Source organism: Typopeltis vanoorti, chromosome 18 (genome assembly GCF_054136105.1).
Source record: "Typopeltis vanoorti isolate ZY-2024b chromosome 18, IOZ_Tvanoo_1.0, whole genome shotgun sequence".
Lineage (NCBI taxonomy): Eukaryota > Metazoa > Arthropoda > Arachnida > Uropygi > Thelyphonidae > Typopeltis > Typopeltis vanoorti.
The window spans coordinates 83,650,001-83,674,168 of record NC_143566.1 but is presented as its reverse complement, the minus strand read 5'-3'; the positions used below and the strand labels follow the sequence as shown (position 1 = coordinate 83,674,168).

Here is a 24,168-nt window from a genome sequence, read left to right as displayed (position 1 = left end):
AGAGAATCTCTAATTTAAGAAAATCTCTTAAATTAAATAATTTAATTTAAGAAAGTCCACTGCAATTTTTGTTCCTGGTGCACTGCATTAAAATATGAGGTGAAATCTCAGCTGACTATCCCATCTCTAACTACATGCATACCTCAGTCATGTGACATCCCCCCCCCACCACACACACACGAATGCATGTATTGGTTTAATAACATTTTAAAAATTTCTTAAAAATTTAAGAAAAAAATTAGACATGTTGAATGGTAGATAGTCTTTTCTTTTCTCTGTATATTTCTTTATAATAATCACACTAGTCTAAAATAAACATCATTAAATTTAATAAGTTCAGTATTGATATCTAATGTAACAAGTTTATGAGGCTTTCTTCTTTTTACTGGAAGCAACAGTATCCTTACTTTGATTTTATCTACCATTATTAACAACTAAAAATAAAATAAATAGTTATAAACAGTTTATAATTCACAATGACATTGAAACAGAGAGAGAGAGAGAGATGCAGCAAGCAATGATACTATAAACAAAGTGATTCCATGAAACTTGCACACTGGTTGATTCATGGAATGAGTGAGTGAATGAAGCTTTGTATACATAAATATTGTTCGTAATAGAAAATCATTGTATGAACAGATCCTCAAGGTGAAGCGTCGTAAGGTAGGCTGCACTGCATTTTTTCCAAGAAAAGTCAACTAAGACTGTAGAAATGTGATCTACAGTTTGATGCTCCCATTTTGCCATCACTTTCATGTAATTTGACTATCTTTCTTCCTTATCTAGTTTAAAGAATATTTATTACAAGACTTTCATTTAAGAAAATCCATTGTACTGTACTGTACCTTAGAACATCACAGTGAAATCTCATCCAATAGACTACTCAAGATATTCCCAATTCATCCATTTCATTCGAATCTTTCTCCTTCTGGGGATAAAACCTTTTTCATCATAATGAAATATCTTAAAACGTAATCCTTAAACAGAGTAACATCATCTGCATCATTCAGTCTCCATTCAAAAAAAGGCCTTTCTTTTGTATTTATTTTCCTCCTAATCATGACATAACAAAAAATTCCTTGAGATTTTCCATGGACTACAGTGATAGTGACTGCTTCAATTTTTTTTTTACTTATAACGATTTCTCTACATTGAACTTTAAACTTCTCATGCAACTTACTCCACTTGTCTGTTGATTTTCTTAGTTATCCATTTCATCCCAAACTTATTTACCATAGCAATGTGCCAGATTGTAGCCTAAGTTTGTCATAATCAACCTGCCTTATAATTTGCATTTTTTTTTTTTTTACTGAGGCTTTTATATACCTGTTCTTCTCCTCCACCAAGGTCAGGATCAGGTGATTCTGAACTGGGCATTAAGGATGACATCTCATTCACAATCATAATCTCTGATGACACTTTAAACATCTCAATTTTGGATTCTTATCCATTGCTTGCTGTCCTAAATGATTTCCTAATGCCAAATGCCAGAAATTCAATTGATAAGAGTAATTATACAGTTTTTTAAATGGAAGATGACAATGCACAAAAGAGCTTGGACTAAGAAGGGACATATGGGGAACAATAAGGCAGGCAGCTTGAAGTAGTGCCTATGTCATTTAGAAACTGCATACTAGAGGAATCAACAGTGCATAGGAAGTAATGTCTATATCTGACTGTATTGCCAGAATCAGGAGAAATGCCTGCTGGTCAACTGTGTAGACAGAGTAACCACCCTCTAATCAACTGGCTTGCATTTGAATTCTACTATGCATATGGATGTTCATGAATGTCTTTAGATGAGAGATGAATCTCACTGCTCTGCTCTGCTTATTAAAGGACTGAAGTGGCTTAAAAAGTTCCATGTTTGATTTCTAAGACAAGATTGCTACATTACATAAAAAATAAATAAAATATCTCAGGGATGAGGCTACTGGGTTTGTCCTCAAGGTTACAGATAGAGGAAAATCCATTGGATACAGTGGATAGTAGTGAATAAGGCTGAGTCACCAGCCAAACAAGCAGCAACAGTCCTGCACAGTGAGGTAGGGTGTTGGTATGGCAACAACATGCATATAAGTTCCTATAAAAATCAAATATCCTATAAAAGCACAATGACAATTATCCATCTTTGATTTTCATAATAGCTTAAGCATGAAATCTGGAAAAAAAAAGTACTTTGGAGGAAGTACAAGATGAATAATGGTAATAATCAGTCATGTGAAGAGTATACAGAACAAACCAGGAGAGTGACTTAGGAAGGAAAATAAAAGTACAGTATGAGCAGAAATTGGCAAATTAGGCAAAGAAAAACCCTAGACTTTTTAGATATGTGGCAAGTAGAAGGAAGAATGATCATGCTAAGATGAAATTAACGGATAAAAGTGGTAGAATGGTAATTGCTGCAGAAGACATTGTTGATGTATTCGGTGATATATTTATAAAGGTGTTTCATTCTGCTCAAGGTAGAATCATGAGGAAATTAAGTGTAAAGGACATAGGAGGGAATGGCTTAATTATGAGTAAACAGGAGGTATTTGAGGAAATAAATAACCTTGATGTCAATAAGGTGATAGGATTTGATGACATATCACTATGCATCTTAAAACAATGCTCCACGGAATTGCCAGTAGCATTGGCATGCCTTTAAATAAGTCTTACAACAGCACAGGTTCCAAGGGAGTGGAAAGAAAGTAAAACTGTTCCAATACATAAAGGTGATGATAAGACTCACAACAAGCTCTAAAATAAACTGAAACAGATGGGATTGGATAACAGCCTTTTGAGTTGGATCAGTGACTGACTGTCGGATAGGTATCAAAAAGTTGTATATGGGGTGTAGTAACCCAAAAGAGAAAGGTCATTAGCGGTGTGCTGCAGGGGTCAGTTTTGGGTCTATTCAATTTGTATGTTAATGATATTCAGCTGTTGGCAGATGATGCAAAATTGGGGTAAGTAGAACTGTCAGTTCACTGGTGCAAAGTGCAAGGTTTTGAGATTTGGTAAACAACGATGAGATGCAAAGTATACACTTGGTGGGGTAACTTTAACAGAAGTAGAGGAGATGAGAGATCTAGGCATGATGGTGGGCAAGGGCCTGAAATTCAGGGGCCACATTGTACAAGTGTGAACACATCACATAGGATAATGGCAATGACGGGGAGGACCCTGACATGTAGAAATGGAGAGGTTATGATGCCATTGTATAAGGTCTTGATCAGGCCTCATATGGATTATTGTGCACAGATTTGGTCACCTGGTTTTCACGGTGACAAGGATATGTTGGAAAGGGTCCAAAGGAGAGTCACAAAGGTGGTCAGTGGTCTTTGGAAAGTGGAGTACGACAGATTGAGAGAATGTAAGTTGCAGAGTCTTGTGATTAGGAGGAATATGAATGAGACGCATAAGCTAGTTAGAGGTTGCTATTGGGTCAACATGGAAGAGATTTTTCATAGAATGGGAGCAGGGGGAGGTAGAACATGAGGCCATCACTGGAAACTATATAAGGAGGGTGTGAGTAAAGGAGTGAAGAGTAGGTTCTTTGCATGGAGAGTGGTTGGTGAGCGGAATGTCTTGCCTGAATATGTTGTGGCTCCTATTACCACATTCTTTGGTAATAAGAGCCGCATAATACTTTTGATACATTTTTGAAGGTTCAAGAGCTGCAGAAAATATTATTTTCTGCAACAGAGGCGGTAGGTAATGCAGCAATCATAGTAGTCACTTTTGGAACTAATTTTGGCGGGAGAGACACAAGGCATCACAGGTCGAAACACTTTTTACCAACCAAATACAATAATAAAATCCACGTTAACAACCCATTTGACCAGTACCATTTAAAAGCTAAAAATTTAAAGTTTCAAAATATCTGTTTTTTATTTATCTTTAAAGCATTTATGACATAAAATATTCTAATATTGGTACAATACTATACTGCTATAGATTATTAATATAAAAGTTTAGGAAAAATGGCAATGAAAACCAATATTGTTTTAGGAGCCACACAGAGTAGCTTTGGGAACTGCAGTTTGCCCAATTGCAATAGTGTGTACCTAACACAATGAGTCTGACTCCATGGAAGTCAAATGTTAATAAAAATAATAATTTGTCCTAGAGAAAGAAATGAATCTACTCTCTCCACTTGCAGTATTTTTGATATTGAATTGTTATTCTTCATTATTTTTATTTTGTTTAAATTTATCTTTAACCCCTATTGGATTACTGGGTTAATTCCATACTTTTAATTACATATCTTCTGTAAAGAGAATTATATCATTAGTAATCCACAGATAAGTTCAGAATATTTGGTTAATTTTATTCTCTGTTCTTCCAATTTAATTCATAAAAAACTCCACTCATTACTTATTCTAATGGTATTACAACACCAAACAAACTAAATGATAAAAACTTGTTTATTAACTGGCTTATATTTTGCTGGAATTCAAACCAGCATCATCAGAGATGGTTTGACCAGCACTGAAGGTTTGTCCCAGCAAACCACACTTTGGACATTCTTTTACACAGGATTAGATGTAAGAAAACCAATGTGTTATAGAGACGTCATTACAGGTCAGAAAAACCATTTCTGGAAATGGCAATGAGTATAATGCATTCTCCAAGCTTGAACAAGTATGGCTGCATTAATTTGCTAAACTTTTGGGAGACAGTTATCTAAAGATCAACTCCTACACAGCCATAATATGTCTCTTTTACAAAATTAGAGCATGCCAAATTAGGACTTTAGATCTCTTTTTGTCATAATTTGAAACGTTTCACTTACTCACCGTTGCAAGTAAACTGTAACATATTGCTGGCTCTGAAGATTCTGGCATGAAATCCAGCAAAATATAAGCCAGTTAATACACGTTTTTTTTATAACCTACTTTGTTTAATGAGGTAATACCATTAAAATAAGTTATGAATAATATCAAGCACCTAAACTGGTCAACTAGATTGATGAAAAACTTCTGTCAGGGCAAAAGTAGAGAGTTGAAGATACTGCATCTCCATATCCAATTTCTCTATTTATTGGAATTTTTTAGCTTTCCTTATGCAGTTTAATGATGGCGGTGGCATAACTGTATATATTATATTTCAACATTACTATGTATCTTGTAGACCATGTTTTATTAGTGATTCTAGGTATAGCTGAGGTTTCAATAGAGCTAAATGGGATTTTTAAATGTATGAATGCTAGACAGAGAGGTTTATTATATTTGTATTTTCTATAATTTGTCTAAGAGTATGGATATAATCAATGGTAGTGCAAATATATTGGAACTGTAGCACTCTGCATGCTCCTATGACTGCATAAACTTGAGTTGATGGATCTTTGTTATTCCTCACAAAACACTTCTGTTTATTAATATGTGCAACACACATACATTTTTGTGCTCATATGTTTTTGTTAAAATGTATGAGTGGCAAATCCAGCAAACAACAACATCAAGAAGAAGAAGAAGCATTTCTAACTTAAATGTAACAGAGATGTTGAAGATGTAGGTACATGAAACAACAGCGAATGGATGCAGAACACATCATCTTGTGCTATAACTTATACAAGGGTAATTCAATTTTCATAAAATTTTGTTAACCATGAAGAGTAGAGAAGATCTTGCAGCCTTACAAGAAGACTTGAACAGATTGAGTGAATGGGCACGGGAATGGGGATACAAGTTCAATGTTGCAAAATGTAAGGTTTTAAATTTTTGGAAACAAAGGTGGGATGTAAAATTTATGCTTGGTGAGGATATATTGTTGGAGGTGGAGGAAATAAGAGATCTTGGAGTGACAGTGGATAAGGATCTGAAATTTAGGGGACACATTTTCAAAACTGTGAGAACAACACAAAGAATTCTGGGAATGATGCAGAGGATACTGACTTGTAGAAGTAAGGAGATTCTTATTACATTGTATATGGCTCTGATTAGGCTGCACACAATCTGAGCACATGGCCTACTGTGCATAGATTTGGTCACGTGGTTTTCAAAAGGATGAAGAGATGTTGGAAAGGGTCCAGAGGCGACTAACTAAGGTAGTTTCTGATCTCTAGAATGTCGAATATGAGGAAAGGTTGAGAAGATGCAATTTACAGAGTCTAGTGGATAGGAGGAAGTGGAGGTGATATGAAAGAGGCATACAAGTTAGTAAGGGGTTGTTATAGGATCAATGTTGGAGAGTTTTACAGAAAACGGTGGGATATCAGGGGAGAACCAGCGTTCATCCATGGAAGCTCTATAAGGAGGGTGTGAGCAGAGGAGTGAGAAGCAAGTTTTTTGCATGCATAGTTATGAATGATTGGAGTGCCTTGCCTGAGAGGGTGGTGTATGCAGAGAAATCGAGTGTGTTAGTTGCAGTATGATGAGCTGTGTGTATGACAAAAAGGACTTCCTAGATGAGTCTGACCCCATGGAGTCTTGGGATGATGATAATAATAATCATTATTATTATTACATGACACTTCCAGGGAGTCCAAAGACTCACTGAGGTAAGGCACCTGCTCTACAGCTCTCTGTTTCACACCAACTACAAGAACCGCAACTACACCAATGCCATTTACCACCAATCACCACCACAAGTATTTTCACAGACAATCACAAACATCCATGGCTACAGCAGGATTCGAACTCGAAGCCTTTTGGCTAGAGAGGGGATACATTAACCACTTGGCAAACCAGGTCGGCTAATAATAATAATATGACTAAAATTTACTCAAAAATATACAGGGTGATCAAAATTGAAGTATCCCTGTTTATGGCCTTGTTGAGTGCCATCCAGTGATGCAAATGCTGTGAAACTTTGAAGCAATACAAAATTACATCTATTTCGGTACATCATGCGGTGCCCATTATCAATGAATTTTAGAACTTTTTTTTTTTCTCCAAGATATTGCTTCTGCATGACACACAATGCATTCTTGAAAAGTTTCGCAGCATTTGGATCACTGGGTGGTGTTCCACAAGGCCTTAAACAGAGATATTTTAATTTTGATCATCCTGTACTAATTACTCTCATGAACAATGCTTAACCATAAATATGAAATGCAAAACTCCTACTTAACACTGGAAATGTCCAAAAAACTGATCATTACAATGATTGTTATTTGTAGTCATGATAATTATCTGAGCAGTGAACAGTCTAACATCTGATGATCATAAACAGTTGATTCTCCTCCCCTAGAACAGTGAGAGACAGAGAGAGAGAGAGAAATGGTCTGTAACTTCTATTTTTTCTTCCTTGGGATGTCAGACTGGTCTAGATTAAGTAGTTTAATCATACTGTACTTTATAATGGTGGTATGTTAGATTATTTTCAGGCTTATGTGCTACTGGAAGACACTACTTAATCAGAAGAGGTTATAAGCTACTAAAGAGCAAAGCCAGAAATAGGATGACTTGGAAAAGAGAACACTCCCATAGAATTATGATGATGAGCTATATGTATACTTCGGATGAACTTGATATGAATATCAAAATGCCAATAAAGTTATTACTCCAAACAGTAGCTGTATCCACAAATAATTATATACATAAATATTTTATTTTTGTTATGACATGAATCCAACCCACATTAGGCTGCAAACTTTAGCCCACTTTCCCTGATCTAGAGATTACACGTGATACTTATTCAGATACACATTACTTTAGACTATCCGTAAGCAAAGCAGTTGTCTCACAAGACAATAAAAATCACCTACCATCTGAAGAATTTTAGCAGGAGGTAGATGAGGTTTAGGATCTGGAGGATCCATGATAATCAATAGAGGACTGAAGTTCAAATGGCACATTACAAGAGTTACAAAGATTATACAGTACACTGCTCTATGATAAGGAGGACAGTGACAAACATCTATGCCAGATTTGGGATTTGTATGGTAAGCAAAGATGCCATGCATTCAGCCAATCAGGACAGCAGTTACCTAATTATTTTTAATAGCTGTTCTATTAACTTTAATAAATGACATTAAAAAAAAGTGCACAAGGTTAAGGAGATGGAGAGTGATAACAGATTAGTTAAATGGAGAGGGGACTGGTTGTATGAATTAGGCAAGCAAGATGTATAGATGTGTGTGGTGGGTGATCCCAAATGTAAGTTTTCTGATGATAACGTTGAGGAAAGTTATAAGAAGTGATGCAAATATCAAGTATCTTAAAGAGGATGGTTACCTTGGGTTACTATGTTAATAAATATATGATTTTAGTAGGAGGTAGATGAGATTTAGGATCTGCAGGTGATAATCAACAGAGGACTGAAGTTCAAATGGCACATTAAAAAAGTTACAAAGATTACACTGTGCACTGCTCTATGATAAGGATGACACTGATAAAGAGAGAGAAGGAGGAAGTTGCACAGCATCATGTTTAGACCACATATGTATGGAATACTGTCTCAATCATGTCATCCTTTTTCTACATTTCTATCAGCAAGTTGATAAGGAGATTTTAGAAAAAAATTATATACAGAGTAGAAAACAAGAGGCCATCACTGGAGGTGTATATAAGTGTAGTGTAGAAGGGAATGAAGAGTGGGTTTTTACATGGAGAGCAGTAAGCAAATGAAATGAATATGATATGTATGTTGCTGGTTGTATGAAATGTGTCATTTCATACAACTGAGTCTGTTGACTCCACAAAGGGTAGTTGTTATTATTAATAATAATAATATGAATTACATACCTCTTTTGTAACAGTCTGGAGATGATTCTGTAACTGCTCTATTAAAATTTCTTTTGAGGATACCTAAAAAGAGATTAAAAAAGTTAACATTACCTATTTTACTTAAGAAACTCCTAACAGGAGTTTGTTAGCTCGCATACCACAATAATCATCATACATTGCCTTGAGGACATTCAGTGTTAGAAACCTTAACACCGAAACTGGTAAAGTTCCATTCATTCACCACCTACCATGCAAAAATTCTTTTCTCTTTCTTACTCCATAGAGTTACAGACTTTTGAAGAGTTCCTGGGATGACTTCTTGTTCTCCCATCACCCAATATATGAACTCCTGAGACTTTAAAAAGGGACTTCTGTTTTCATTTCATTACTGCATCACCAATTACTTATGACACAGTAATAGCAATTTCTATTTTGCAGCCTAATTATGTAATACAAATTTCATCAGGATGTTGGTAGTTTTTCCTGCAAGGAAAACTACCAACATCCAGAAGGCATATCACTCATTATTATTATTACCCAAGACCCCATGGAGTCAAAGACTCATCTATGAGGTTCTTTTGTTATACACACAGCTCATCATACTGCACCTTAGACATACTCAAATTCTCTGTAGACACCACCCTCTCAGCCAAGGCATTCCAATCATTCACAAAAAACCTGCTTCTCACTCGCTTGCTCACACCCTCCTTATACAGCTTCCAGGGATGAACTCTGGTTATCCCCTGATACCCCACCGTTTTCTATAAAAACCTCTCCAACACTGATCCTATAACAACCCCTTACTAACTTATAGGTCTTTATCATATCATCCCTCTTCCTCCTATCCTCTGGAGATGATTCTGTAACTGCTCTATTAAAATTTCTTTTGAGGATACCTAAAAAGAGATAAAAAAATTTAACATTAACTGTTTTACTTAATAAACTCCTAACAGGAGTTTGTTAGTTCGCATACCACAATAATCATTGTACATTGCCTTGAGGACATCCAGTGTTAGAAAACTTAACAACCAATCTGGTAAAGTATTCCGTTTATTCACCACCTGCCATGTAGACGGCTACATGGTGTGTAGTGTATGTAGAGTGCTCCTGAAAAGATAAGTATTATTTTAAGTAATAATTGGTAAATTTGCTCGAATCTTATGTAGTATTGTTTACTTTTTGTATCTTAGCGTGTCTGTGTGTTTTCTGAGTTATTTCAATTAGTAATTCGATAGATATGATTGATAGCGTACACATGGCACCAATAAGATGGAAAACAATGGCATCCAGATCACCAGTTTTGTTCAAAAATTTTAATATAAAGGAGTTTATTCAATGCACTGTTCGTGAGATGTACTCTCTGAGGAGAGCGGTTGGAGTCTGGTTAGACAATGATAGTGGAGTAAATGCGTGCAGAAAGTGTAAGGAAAGTGAGGATTTAAAGTGTGTTTCGAGTCATGAGTGATATCGTTGTTGAAAGGCAGAATGTAGAAAACAGTGATATGAGAGGTATGAATAGTGATATTTGCGAGGTAGTACCAGATAGCTGTGAGAGCAGCACTGAAAGTGAGAATGAAGGTACAAATACAGAACGAATGAATGGTTTAATGGGTAATAAAAATGATGAGATAGATGCAATGAGTGAAATCGCACGGTTGCCTGGAGCAATACATAGGGCAAATCGGCAGCTGGAGTGTTTGCAAAAATGTTTACCAAGCGTACTAACTAATAAACAGCAAAAGTATGATAAGAAAAATAAGAGTATGATCGTGAGTGTAAACAAAATGGAAGAGTGAGTATTGTATGCAGATTCTTTAGTAAGAGGTGTGATAGATGAGAGTTTGACAAAATCGTACCAACCTGATGCGAACATTAAGGATGTAAGCGAGTCAATTAGAATGCAAAAGCAGAGGGTAAAAGAATTAATAGTAGTAGCAGGAACGAATGATTTGAAAGGAGATAAAATGGCTATGAAAGAGGACTTGAAGGAATTACTTGAGGCAGCAAAAAAAGAAGAGTGAGAGAGTTAGGATGGTGAGTCTGTTGCCATGGTATGACAGTGAAGAGTATAGAAGGAGGGCCATTATTACTAATGACTTTATGCATGGATTATGCAGGAGGAGTGGTGTGGAATTTGTGGACGTGTGGATGAGTTCGATGGGCGAAAGGATTTATATAAGATGGATGGTTTGCATTTGAATGGATCTGGTGTATGGAGACTTGAAAAGGTGTTATTGAATGAAGTGGATGTGCAGAATCAGGGAAACTAGAGTTATTAGGGGGGGGAGTAGATATGCTGGCTTCAGGGAGACAGTTGAGTGTATGAACATGTGTAATATGCCCGAGCAAGTACGAAGGACAACAAATCAGAATGGGATAGTTAGTATAAGGCATCAAAATAGGGATGGGATAAATAGGCTTCAGCAATTCATGTATACTAATGCCAGAAGTATTAAGAAGGAAGAATTTTTGGCCTTGGTTGGCACTTCCAGGTCACAGGTTATTGGCATTAGTGAAACATGGCGGACTGAAAATAATATAACAAGCAGGGTTGAATATGAGGGGTATAGTGTGTTCAGGAGTGACAGAGAGAATAAAATGGGGGAGGAGTGTTATTGATGATAGCTGATGAGCTGCAGCCAAGGAGAACAGAAGTTGAACTGCAAGATAGAGAAAAGCACACATTTGAGGCTATTTGGTGTCAGATTGAGGCTAGCAGAACAAAATATACAATTGGGTGCTGCTATAGACCAGGTGATGGAATAGATGGTGGAGATAGTATGAATAAGCAAATAGAAGAAATGAGTGAAAGGAGGGTAATTATTATGGGATATTTCAACTATGGTAACATTGACTGGAAGGAGGAGAGGACACTTGGGAGGAAGGAATTGGATTTTATGCAGTTATTAAGGGATAACTATCTGAGACAGCATGTAATGGAAAATACTAGGGGTTCAGAGAGTGTTTGACTTAGTAATTGCATCTGAGAATTCGGCTGTAATGAATATGACCACGTTGCCACCAATTGGTGCGAGTTATCATAGGGTTACTCTCACCAATCAATCAATCACTTCCCAAGTCGTAACATATCTTGACTTGGGAGGTGGCTAAAGGTGTGGAATTTACAATTAAGACAGAGTATATGTGGAATTATCGGGCTGGTAAGTATGACAAGCTTAGGAGTTTGATTGGCTAAGTGCCATGGCATGTACAATTCAAGGGCTGGATGTTGATAGTGCATGGGAGGTGGTTAAGAAGTGTTTGCAGGAGGCAATGGGCTGACTGTATACATAGAGTCTGAATAATAAATCAAGTAGGGGTTAAATGGGTGAATAACACTATTAAGCTTGAGCTGCAAAAAAAAGAAACAACTGTGGAGGGAATTTAAGGAGAAAGGTGACTGGCAAGCACATAAACGGCATAAAGCGCAGTCCAGAAGAGTAACTAGTGTGGTAAGAAAAGCAAAAGCGGATTATGAAAGAACATTAGCCATGCAGGCTAAAGAGAATTCCCAAACAGTTCTTTCGACATGTTGCAAGTAATAAAAAAAATGTATACGGCAGAATGATTTTAAAGAATGCCGATGGTAGGGAGGTAACTGAATCAGTTGATATAGTGGAATTACTGAGCGAGCATTTTGCAAGAGTATATCATCCAGGTGGTGAAATTGCAGGAATGAAAGAACCAATAGATTATACGGGAATTGTGGTGAATGAAGTGGAGGTGAATAGTTTATTACAAAACCTCAATGTCAATACATCTGTGGGATTGGACGGTATACCAGCTCATGTCGTATATGAAACGGCTAAAGAATTGTCAGAGCCCTTGACCATTTTGTTTAATTTGAGTCTCGGGTCTGGGTTAGTCCCAACGGGGTGGGGAAAGAGGGGAAAATAGTTCCACTGCATAAAGGAGGTTCCAAGACTGCTGTTGCAAATTACCGACCAATCAGCACATCAGGAATCGTTGTCAAGGTCTTGGAGAAAATAGTCAAGAGGAAAATACAGGATTGGATAGATGAAAATGGGATACTGTATGGAGGACAGCATGGTTTTGTGAAGGACAGATCATGCCTCAGTAACTTGCTCACATTTTATAACACAGTGATGGCTGAAAAGGGTAATGGGTTTACAGTGATTCTACTGGACCTTGCTGAGGCCTTTGACAGGATACCACATGGAATTCTAATCAGTAAACTGCAGCATATGGGGATGGATATAGGGTTGGTGAGATGGATAGGAGAGTGGTTGATGGAGAGATATCAGAGAGAGTGGTTTATTCAGGAGTAGAGTCCAAAAGACGGCCAGTGACTGGTGGTGTGCCGCAGGGTTCTGTTCTTGGACCACTACTGTTCAATTTGTTCATTAACGATATAGGAAAGGATCTGAGAAGGACTGTTCATTTGTTTGCTGATGATGCAAAGTTGGTTAGAGCAATAGTGAGTGCACAGGATGTCAAAATTTTGCAGGATGATTTGGATAGTTTGGAGGACTGGGCTAAGGAGAATGGATGTCAATTTCATGTGGCAAAATGTAAGGTTATGAATTTTGGCGTAAAAATATTAGCAGCAGTATAACATTGGTGGAACTGTATTCCAGGAGATTGACAAGGCCAGGGATTTGGGAGTGTTGGTGGATAGGGAGTTGAAGTTTAGGGAGCACATTGCAAGTGGCTAAATCAGCTCATCAAATCACTTGGTTGCTGAAAAATACTTTAACAAGCAGTGACAAACAGGTTATTGTTCCTCTGTATTGAGCCTTGATAAGACCCCATCTAGACTACTGTGCCCAGATATACAGGTGCCAGGGTTTCTTCTTGATGGGGAGGAGGAGGAGGAGGAGAGGATCCAGAGAAGAGTCACCAAGATGATAGCAGGTCTATGGAATGAACCTTATGAGAACAGATTGAAGATTTGTGGGTTGCAGAAATTGGTTGATAGGGGAAAAGGGGTGATATGATTGAGACATTCAAATTACTGAAGGGTTTCTATAAGATTAATTCAGAAGATATTTTTGAGAATAGGACTGGTGGTGGGAGGACTAGGGGCCATACATGGAAGTCGGCAACAGTGTGGTTAGCAAGGGTGTTAGAGCTAGGTTTTTTACTTGGAGAGTGGTGAACGAGTGGAATAAGCTGCCAGAGTCTGTTGTGGGTGCCATGACTGTAAATGAGTTCAAGGCAAAGTATGATAGATACTGTGTGAATGTGGAATAGTTGTTCTTGACATGATGTTAGGGTCTCCTTCAATGAGTCTATGGACTCCTTGGAGTTGTCTGTAATAATAATAATAATAATAAACCACTAGACTCTGTAAATAGCATCATTTCAACCTTTCCCCATATTCGACAATCCAGAGATCAGAAACTACCTTAGTAAGTCACCTCTGGAACCTCTCCAGCATCTCTTCGTCCTTTTGAAAACCAGTCCATGTGTGGACTGGTTTTCAAAAGGACACACACTAGTTCCACTAGTCCATGTGTGGCCTAATCAGAGCCATGTACAATGAAACAAGAATCTCCTTACTTCTCCAAGTCAGTGTCCTCCACATCATTCCCAATAGTCTGTGTTGTCTTCACAATTTTGACAATGTGTCTGCTAAATTTCAAATCCTTACCCACTATCACCACAAGATCTCTTATTTCCTCCACCTCCAGCAATATATCTGCCAAGCATAAATTATACATCCCATCTTTGTTTCTGAAATTTTAAAACCTTAAATTTTGCAACATCGAATTTGCATCGCCATTGCAGTGCCCATTCACTCAATCTATTAGTCTTCTTGAAAGGCCACTACATTTTCTCTACTCTTCATAGTTCATCCCAACTTTGCATCATCTGCAAACAACTCAATATCCCCATCGAAATCTTTGCCAATATCATTAACACACAGGTTAAACAGCAATGGCCCTAAAACAGACCCCTGAGGCACAGCACTAGTGACTTTCCCCTTCTGGGATATTGCTCCCCCATACACAACTTGCTGATACCTATCAGAGAGCTAGTCTCTGATCCAATGCACTAATCTAATATTCAATATCATCTGCTCTAGTTTAACTATCAACTTATCACGTGGTAATCTATCAAACGGTTTTGCAAAATCCAAGTATACTACTGTGTATCCCTCTCCTCTGTTCAAGGCAGCCGTCACCTTATTGTAATAAGTAAGTAGATTACTAAAATTATATACTGAATATACCAAACTTTGTTTGCTTACACTTGGATAAAGGATTAAACCAAATATATAATTGGTAGCATAGCCAAGTGAAAAAAACTTCCATCAACTACCTAGACCGGTTTCGACCTTCATTGAGGTCTCTTCAGTAGGAGAGGCCCTCTGGGTCTGGATCTCACTGAATGGAGCATTATGGACATGTGCTTTGCATTATGGGATACTAAGGCAAGTGATGCGAAGTCATATATGACTTTGCAGCTTCTATATATGAGTTGCCCTAGTCCTGAAAATACTTCAGGTGCAAACATTGTTTGCTTACATTTGGATAAAGGATTAAACCAAGCATGGAATTTCTTGGTATCTTCAATTTATAGTATAACTGAGTGGGAAAACTTCTGGCAATTACTAAAACATGACCTCTCTTTAGCAAATCCACTGTGTCCATTAAAGATAATTCCATTGTTATCTATCCACTTCTGGATCCTGATTTTCACCAGCTTCTCCAACAACTTAATCACAACACCTGGCACACAGATTGGCCTATAATTTGATGACTGAGTCTATCACCTCCCTTATGAAGTGGCACAATCTTGCCCTCCTTCCATTCCTTTGGAAGTCGAACAAGACTCATATTAAAGAAATATGTCAAGGCAGATGTCAACTCCCTGTCACAGGGAGTTGACATTCTGAAGGGATACCACGTATCCCTTCAGAATACGTGGTAATATATTATCAAGTTCCCACAGCCTTATTAACATAAGTTTGCTCAATTTCCCCATGTACCTCTTACTCACTTACAGTCAGTCTCTCCTCCCCCATCATCAACTATTCTCAAACTCTCCATGATGTCACATTCACAAGAATGAAAAACTTTACTGAACTGCTCATTAAGCATCTCCACTATATCTTCCACAGCAGTGTCCTTATAGCATTTTCTCCAATCAATGTCATCCTTCTTTTTTTTTTTTTTTTTTGTGCTGGCTACATATCGAAAGAACTCCCTAGGATTCTTTTTAGCTTCATTAGCTTCCTGCTGCTCATACTTCACTTTTGCTATCCTTACCACCAAATCACCCTCCATGCCTGGTCTTTGTAATCCTCATGGAATTGGCTATTACCACTTCTCTTATGCTGCCTCCATAATGCATTTTTCCTCTGTACCGCATGCTTAAACTTTTCATTCATCCTTTTCACAGCTACCTTATTTAACCTTCTAACCCTTGGAATACATTTAGACATTGCTTCTACTAGACAGTTCTTTAATATCCCCCCCCCCCCCCAAAGGTACATTGATCTCTTTTCTAGCTAACTCCTCATTCCATGCTACACCTGCAAAAGCTGTCTCCTGAGCTCCTCATATTCACCAGCCTTGCAGTTCCACATATACCCTTTTCTCACAGAGGTTTTCACACTTGCTAATGATATTAGCAAGCCATGTACTGTAACAAACTGTTGTTTTGATCCCACAAAGTTTATAGAGAGTACTATGGTAATAATCATACTAAAGTATTAAACAAACCTTCAATATTTTACCCAGGTGGATTTTAAAATAATGCAGTTCATATATATTTACCTTATCTTCAGCTCTTCTCATTTTCTCTTTAAAATTCTTAATTACTTCATCTATATTCCCATTTAGTTTAATTTCACCATTCATAGTTGGCATTCCACAGATTTTGAGTGAAGCATCCTAAGAAAAAAGTTTTTCTAATATATACAGGGTGTTCGGGATAAATTTGACATATTTATAATTAATTATATTTTTCCGTAAGTTACATGTATTAACACACACTTCTCTTCATTTAAAAGTTTGGACCCTTCTTCATTCATATACAAGATGTCAGAAAGGATGGATAGCTGGAACCCACCTGAATCATGGAAGAGAATAACTTGTATCATGATGATTCGTGCCCGCCATCAAAATAAGGATATTACGACTGCTGCCCAATGCTCCCTGAATACAGTAAAAACAATCAGGCATGAACTAGAGACTTGCAATGGTGACTACGAGGATGTAGCAAGAAGAAAGATCCCTAGCAGACGATCTGATTGCGTTCGTACAGCAGAATTCCTCGCAAATCTGCAGGAACAGGTGTTGAAGAACCCTGGCATTGGAATTCGGGCTTTGTTCGTGGAGTTGCTAACTGTAGTCAAGCCCTGGATAACAAGGGTAGCCAATGGTAGGCCGTATGTATGGCAGCAGGATTCGGCCCCTTGCCACACCTCTGGGAAAAGTCAAAAATGGTTGTCTGAAAATTTCTACGACTTCACCAGTCCAAATGTTTGGCCTCCAAACTCCCCAGACCTTAACCCCATGGATTATTTTGTATGGGGCGCAGTTGAAAAAGACACCAATCGCACTTCCAGTAATACAAAAGCCCAGTTAATGGATAAAATTAAAACAGTTTTTGCGGCCCTTCCCAGGGAGACTGTAGCATCAGCTTGTTCGAGGTTCCGAAGCAGAATTGAAGCTGTGATCGATGCTAATGGTGGTTATTTTGAGTAAATCTTGTTGATAGTATTGTAATTAACTCTGCCTGTAATGTTTTTTTGTCAATTCATTAAATTTAATAGATACAAAGAAGATTTTCTTTTTCCTTACGAAACTGTCAAATTTATCCCGAACACCCTGTATATATAAATATTTGTTAAAAATAAATTAAAGGATAATTTCATATAACCATTAAAACAAAGCTTTTCATGAAATACTTCTTTCATTTACTCCAAAACAAGTAAATTGTAAATATGAAGAGATTTTTTTAAAAAAATGTAATTCATGTTTAGAAGAAATAAATAAATAAAAAATAGCAAATCAGCAGGAGAAGATGGGATAAACTCTGAACTGTATAAATTGGTTGGAAAAAATTTCATCAAAGATTACTAAAATTTTTAAATAAAATATATACAAATGGACAAATACCAATAGAATGGAATACAAGCATAGTAATACCTATATTTAAAAAAGGGGATAAAACAAAACCTGCAAACTACAGAGGTATTAGTTTATTGAATACATGCTACAAAATATATAGCAGAATACTTAATGAAAAACTAAAAATATACAGTGAAAAAATATTATTAGAATGTCAAAATGACATAGCAAATGGAAGGAATGTATGATAGTTCCATTGCACAAGGGTAGTGCAAAAACTGATGTGTCTAACTACCAACCTATTAGTATCTCTGGTGTGGTAGTGAAGATTTTAGAGAAGTTGGTAGGAACTCGCATACAGAAATGGGTAGACTAGCATTCTATACTCTGCAGGGAACAGCATGGGTTTACTAAAGGAAAGTCATGTCTTAGCAATTTGCTCATATTTTATAACAATGTTATGGCCGAGTTGGATAAAGGGAATGGATACACTATGATTATGTTGGATTTTTCTAAGGCATTTGATAGGATACCACACGATAGGCAGTTGCATAATCTGGAGAATATGGGATTGGAATATAATCTATTGACTTGGTTCAGGGGATGGTTGAGAGACAGGTATCAAAAAGTGGTATACAGTGGGTGAATATCTGTCAGATTAAAGTAATCAGTGGTGTACCTTAGGGTTAAGTTCTTGGGCGATTACTGTTCAATCTATACATTAATGACATCACCCAGTGTCTATCATTAGATTTGCAATTGTTTGTGATGATGCGATGATAGGCAGGGCAATCAGGGATGCTACTGATATTCAGCAATTACAAAATGATTTGAATAGACTGCAAATATGGGCAAATGAAAATGGCTGTCAGTTTAATGTTAGTAAGTGTACAGTTATGCACTTTGGCGTGATAAGAGTTCCGCCGACATATTATATTAGCGGGGTTATGCTACAAGAAACTGAAGAGGCAAGGGATCTTGGTGTATTGGTGGATAAGAATTTAAAGTTCAAAGTTACACAGCAAAAGTTGCAAATACAACTCAGAGAATAATTGCAATGTTGAAGTGAACCTTGACATGTAAGGATAAGGAAGTAATTTTGCCTCTTTATAAGGCTTTGATAAGACTACACTTGGATTACTGTGTGCAGATTTGGTCTCCAGGGTTCCAAAGGGTCTTCACACTATAATAAATAAAGAAGTTGTGGAAAGGGTGCAAAGAAGAGTTACGAAGATTATATCTGGATTATGGGATTTAGATTATGTGGATTACAGACTCTGGTTAACAGGAGAAAGAGGGGTGATATGATAGAGGTCTATAAACTTTTGAATGGGTGTTATAGCATTTCAACTGATAAAATTTTTCATTATATGGAAGATGGGGAGAGAACACGGGGGCATCCATGGAAGTTAAATTTATTTTGAAGTAGAAAGGGGTAAGAGCTAGGTTTTTCTCCCGCAGAGCAGTGAGTGAGTGGAATAATTTGCCTTTATGGGTAGTGAGTGCATCTAGTGTAAATGAATTCAAGGGTAGGTATAATAGCTGGGTTGGGTAATTTACAGCCTCCCTCGATGAGTCCTTGACTCCCTGGAGGTTTCAGATAATAATAATAATAAACACTTGATGAATGATGAAAAGTTTATTTTTCACTTGGTTAGAATATAATAAATTTAGTTTAATCCTTTTATCCAGGTGCGAGCAAACTAAGTTTGCGCCTGAAAGTATCTTCAGGACTGGGGGTAAGGTGGTACAACACCAGGACAACTCCTTGCAAAGGTGGAGCAAGCTACCAACACTCCTGTTTCAGTATCTCTCAATGCAAAACACATCTCCTTCAGGACTGGGGGTAAGGTGTTGTACCACCTTACCCCCAGTCCTGAAGATACTTTCAGGCGCAAACTTAGTTTGCTCACACTTGGATAAAAGGATTAAACTAAATTTATTATATTCTAACCAAGTGAAAAATAAACTTTCAACATCTTTCTCTAAATCCAGAGTAATTTATTAAAAAGGTGGCACACCAATTGGCAACTCCTATAGGTAGAGATGACCTGCTAATGCTTCTGGCTGGTATCTCCACTTGGGCCTGGCTCCCACTGAAGAGACCTTAATAAAGGTCGAAACTAGTCTGGGTAGTGGCCCTTCCCTTAATGCATAACATTAGACATATCCGCAAGGAGATGTGTTTTGCATTGAGAGATACTGATTCAGGAGTGTTGGTATCTTGCTCCACCTTTGCAAGGAGTCGTCCTGGTGTTGTACCACCTTACCCCCAGTCCTGAAGTTACTTTCAGGCACAAACTTAGTTTACTCACACTCGGATAAAAGGATTAAACTAAATTTATTATAAATAATAAACACTTTCAGTTATCTTGGATGTGAAATATCATATGAAGGAAGAAAAGACATAAAATTAAAAACTTAAAAATGTTTACAGATTATAGGCCTGATAAATAGAACACTCAACCCAAATATAGTACAAAAAGAAACACGCTTGAAAATATACAATACTTTAGAGGTGCCCACATTATTATATGGCAGTGAAATATGGGCAATAAACAAACAAGATAAACAAAGAATAAAAACAAGTGAAATGGGATTTATGAGAAGAACTGCAAAATACACATTATTGGATCAAAAAAGGAACGAAGACATTTTAAAAGAACTAAAAACAAAATCAACAGAAGAAAAACTAAACAATTATAAACAAAAATCGATTGAACGTGTAAACTGAATGGCCAACACCTGACATCCTAAACAAATACTAAAATATAAGCCAACTAGAAAGAGAAGGCAGGGTAGACCTCAAAAAAGGATACTGGATGGATAATGAGACCGGAACACACCATATTGGTGTGTTCCGGTCTCATTATCCATCGTTGGAACACATCCATACCCGTAATTAGTGTTATGATGATGATGAATGAAGAATGTAAGCATGGATGGTGATACCTGCAACTCTATCCTCATCAGTTCCTGATATGTATCTATAAGGAATACATAGTATACAATGATACTTACTAGATGATTACATTCTAGTCCATTTCAGCTGCTCGTTATTGACAAATTTTACATTTCCGTCTAAGGAATGTTGAAGCAGACTGCGAGCCACTCGGATCTCGATCATTCTCAGACATTTTCTGGCCATTCTGGCATTAAACACCTGTTCTGCTAAATCTTTCCCCTTCAGTTCTGCATAAGCTAATCTAAAGTCTTAGATTAGCTTAATCTTGTCTTAATTTAGCTTAATAAAGTCTTAGATTAAACATGCATTCTTGAATGCCAATGATGTCAGGGTATTTTTACTATCTTCATTTATCAAATTTTTAACTTAACTGAATAACTGCTGTAAAAAACAAAAGTCCTAAAAGCTTGTAGCAGAATTATTTAAAAATAAAATGTAATCTGAATAAAGCAAAGAGTTGAGGTTGATTTGTCTGATTCTGATAGCAGATGTAATGTTACTTTCCTTCATAATGTTATCTATACAGATAACATTATTATTAGTCTTGCACCTGATTTGACATCAAGTCACCATGTATATTTTTCAATTCTAAGGTACTGTGCAACTGTCAAAAGGAATAAGTACTCCTAACAGACTAATTTATGTCTCAGCACTGGCAGGGAGCAATGGAATGTAAACAGGATAAATAGATCCATGGTGACTTGATGTAAAATGTGGTGGTGGTGATGTCACCACCAACACTAGTATTGTCTGTGAAAATACTAGTGGTGGTGAGCAGTAGATGGCATTTGTGTAGATGATGATGGTAGTTGCAGTTCATTGTAGTTGATGGATTGAGTGGTGGAGACAGAGAGCTATAAAGTAGGTGCTCCCCTCTCAATGAGTCTGTGGACTCCCTGGAGGGATTTTAATAATACGAGGGTGGTCTGAAATGTTCTTGGCCTTGACCATAGATGTCAAAACTATTGGCAGGATTTTTTTTTTTCTAAGTTGGTACATCTGTCATAATCATCCATGTGAAATTACAAGCCATTCTATCAAGCAGTTTTTTTATACAGCAAGTGTTGTCTGTATTCCTTGAAATGGATAAAATTGAGTATTGTGAGGTAATAAAATTCTTCGTAAAAGAATGTTTAACACCAAAAAAAAATTCATTCGAAGTTCATAAAAGTTTACGGACCTTCTCCTTCCTTTTTGACAATTAAGAAATGGGCTGCCGAAACATGGCTGTACCAGCATTGAAGATGATCCACGTGAAGGACATCCAAAAAGTGTAACAGCACCAGAAATCATTGATATCAAAGTGCATGATATGGTACTGGATGACCGGCAAGTCAAAATGCGCAAAATTGCTAATTATAGGCATTTCAAAAGAACATGTAGGATATATTTTGCATGAAGAATTGCAAATGAAAAAGCTTTGAGCAAGACAGGTGCCACGCTTGCTCATAGCAGATCAAAAACGAAATCGCATGAAAATCTCTGAACAATGCTTGGAAAGTTTTAACAAGAATAAAACTGATTTTTTGTGTCGATTTTTTACTATGGATGAGACTTGGATTCACCATTACACACCAGAATCCAAGCAGCAGTCAAAACAGTGGACAGAAGCTGGTTGTTCAGAGCCAAACAAAACAAAGTCAGTTCCATCAGCAGGAAAGGTCATGGCATTGGTGTTTTGGGATGCTAAAGGCATTTTGTTTATTGATTATCTTGAAAAGGATAAAACAATAACCGGGGAATATTACTCTGATCTTTTAATCAGACTAGACGAAAAAATTCGTGAGAAAAGACCCAGTTTGCAGAAGAAAAAAATCATCTTTCATCAGGACAATGTACCTTCCCACAAAGGTGTTTTGGCAATGGGAAACTTAAGGGACTGCTATATGAAGATGTGGTCATATCAACAAATACCAGTTGCCAAGTTGATTAAACCAAATATGTAATTGGTAGCATAGCCAAGTGAAAAATCTTCCATCAACTATCTCTAATCCAGAGAATTTTAATAATAAGGTGTTGACACCTTTTGGCAACTGGTATATGGTGATATGACTTTTGCATTACTTCCACCTTAGTATCACCACCTCTGGGTGGTGAGACCTGAATAAAGGTTGAAACCGGTCTGGATAGTGGCCCTTCACTTAATGCATAGCATTATACATGTCCACAAGGAGATGTGCTTTGCATTATGGGCGATACTAAGGCTATTAGTATCATAAGTGATCAGAACTTATGCTACCTTTACCACGAGTTGCCCCAGTCCTGAAAATATTTCAGGTGCAAACTTTGTTTGCTTACACTCGGATAAAGGATTAAACCAAATATGTAATTGGTAGTATAGTCAAGTGAAAAAACTTCCATCAAAGAATGACATTGTTAGATAAAAATGGGAGTAGAGTGAATGAGCAAAGGATATAGTGGAATAGTTCAATGAACAATTTATTGGGGTATTTCATTGTTCCATTGATGGGGTAGGTTCGAGGTTTGGACATGCAAAAAGAGACTCGGTTTCAAATATTGAGTATTCTAGATGTCAATAAAGCAATGGGACTGGATGGTTTTTCATCATCGGCTTTGAGAGAATGCACTAAAGAACTGATAACTCCATTGACTGAACTGGCTTTTCAATGAGAGTCAGACCACAGGAAAGCTGCTCAAGGAGTGAAAAGAGTGCAAGAGTGCCATAGTATAAGAGTGATATGAGAATGGAAGTGTCAAACTACAGACCTGTTTGTATTTCAGCAGTAGTTAAGATTTTGGAGAAATTAGTAAAGGTTCACTTACAGCATTAAAGTGATGATTGTCTTTTATAATAAAGTAATAAGTAGTATATGAGAGAAAGGTATATTCTGCCATTTTTTTGTTTTTACAAAAGTGTTTGACATGGTGCCACATGATAAGCTAATATATAAGTTACAGCAGATTCTTCTAACTTCTACTTCTGTTGAAGTTCTTCAGCTACCATCAGTTCAACCCTGTCCTATTCCTTGTATCCTCCCTGAAAATACAATACTCTTTACATTGTACTATATCATTTTCTGTCAATCAAGTCTTACTGATGCATGTTATTTTTTGTCAAGTCGAGCTAAGAATGGCAAAAACTCCTCTCCCTTATTTCTGATACTTCTGGCATTCATGTGCTGCATTTCAGTATCTTCTTGGATCATCCACTGATACTCTTTTCTAATGTCTTGTGAATGGGTTGGTAATCTATCACCACTATGTTCAAATATTTTTATTACTTCACAATTAATCACTTTTTGTTTCTTCTTCTTCGTTTTTTTTAGCACACTGTTTATTTCATTATTTATTTTATCCATAGTCCATGAGGAACATTAAGATTTCTTCTAAAATGCACTGTATATATAAAATGGTGGCAGACAAGCAACCTGCACATGTTCATTCAGTGATGGCTGGAACAAACTGAGCATTTGATGGTGGTATGTATGTACATGCCTTATAATTCATTTCAGATCAATTTCATGCAGGTTATTTGAAAAAC

General features: G+C 36.9%; 1 protein-coding gene across 1 annotated transcript in view; it reads right to left on the bottom strand.

Annotated features, from left to right (window-relative positions):
* LOC150096868 (uncharacterized) overlaps positions 1-24,168 on the bottom strand; it is a 340,159-nt gene that overhangs the window by 91,458 nt on the left and 224,533 nt on the right. Inside the window, exons 10-11 of the mRNA XM_090408300.1 lie at positions 16,403-16,519; positions 8,676-8,738 (exon numbers count right to left, since the gene is read on the bottom strand). Coding sequence (XP_090264426.1) covers positions 8,676-8,738; positions 16,403-16,519 — 180 coding nt within the window. The remainder of the gene's footprint in view (positions 1-8,675; positions 8,739-16,402; positions 16,520-24,168) is intronic.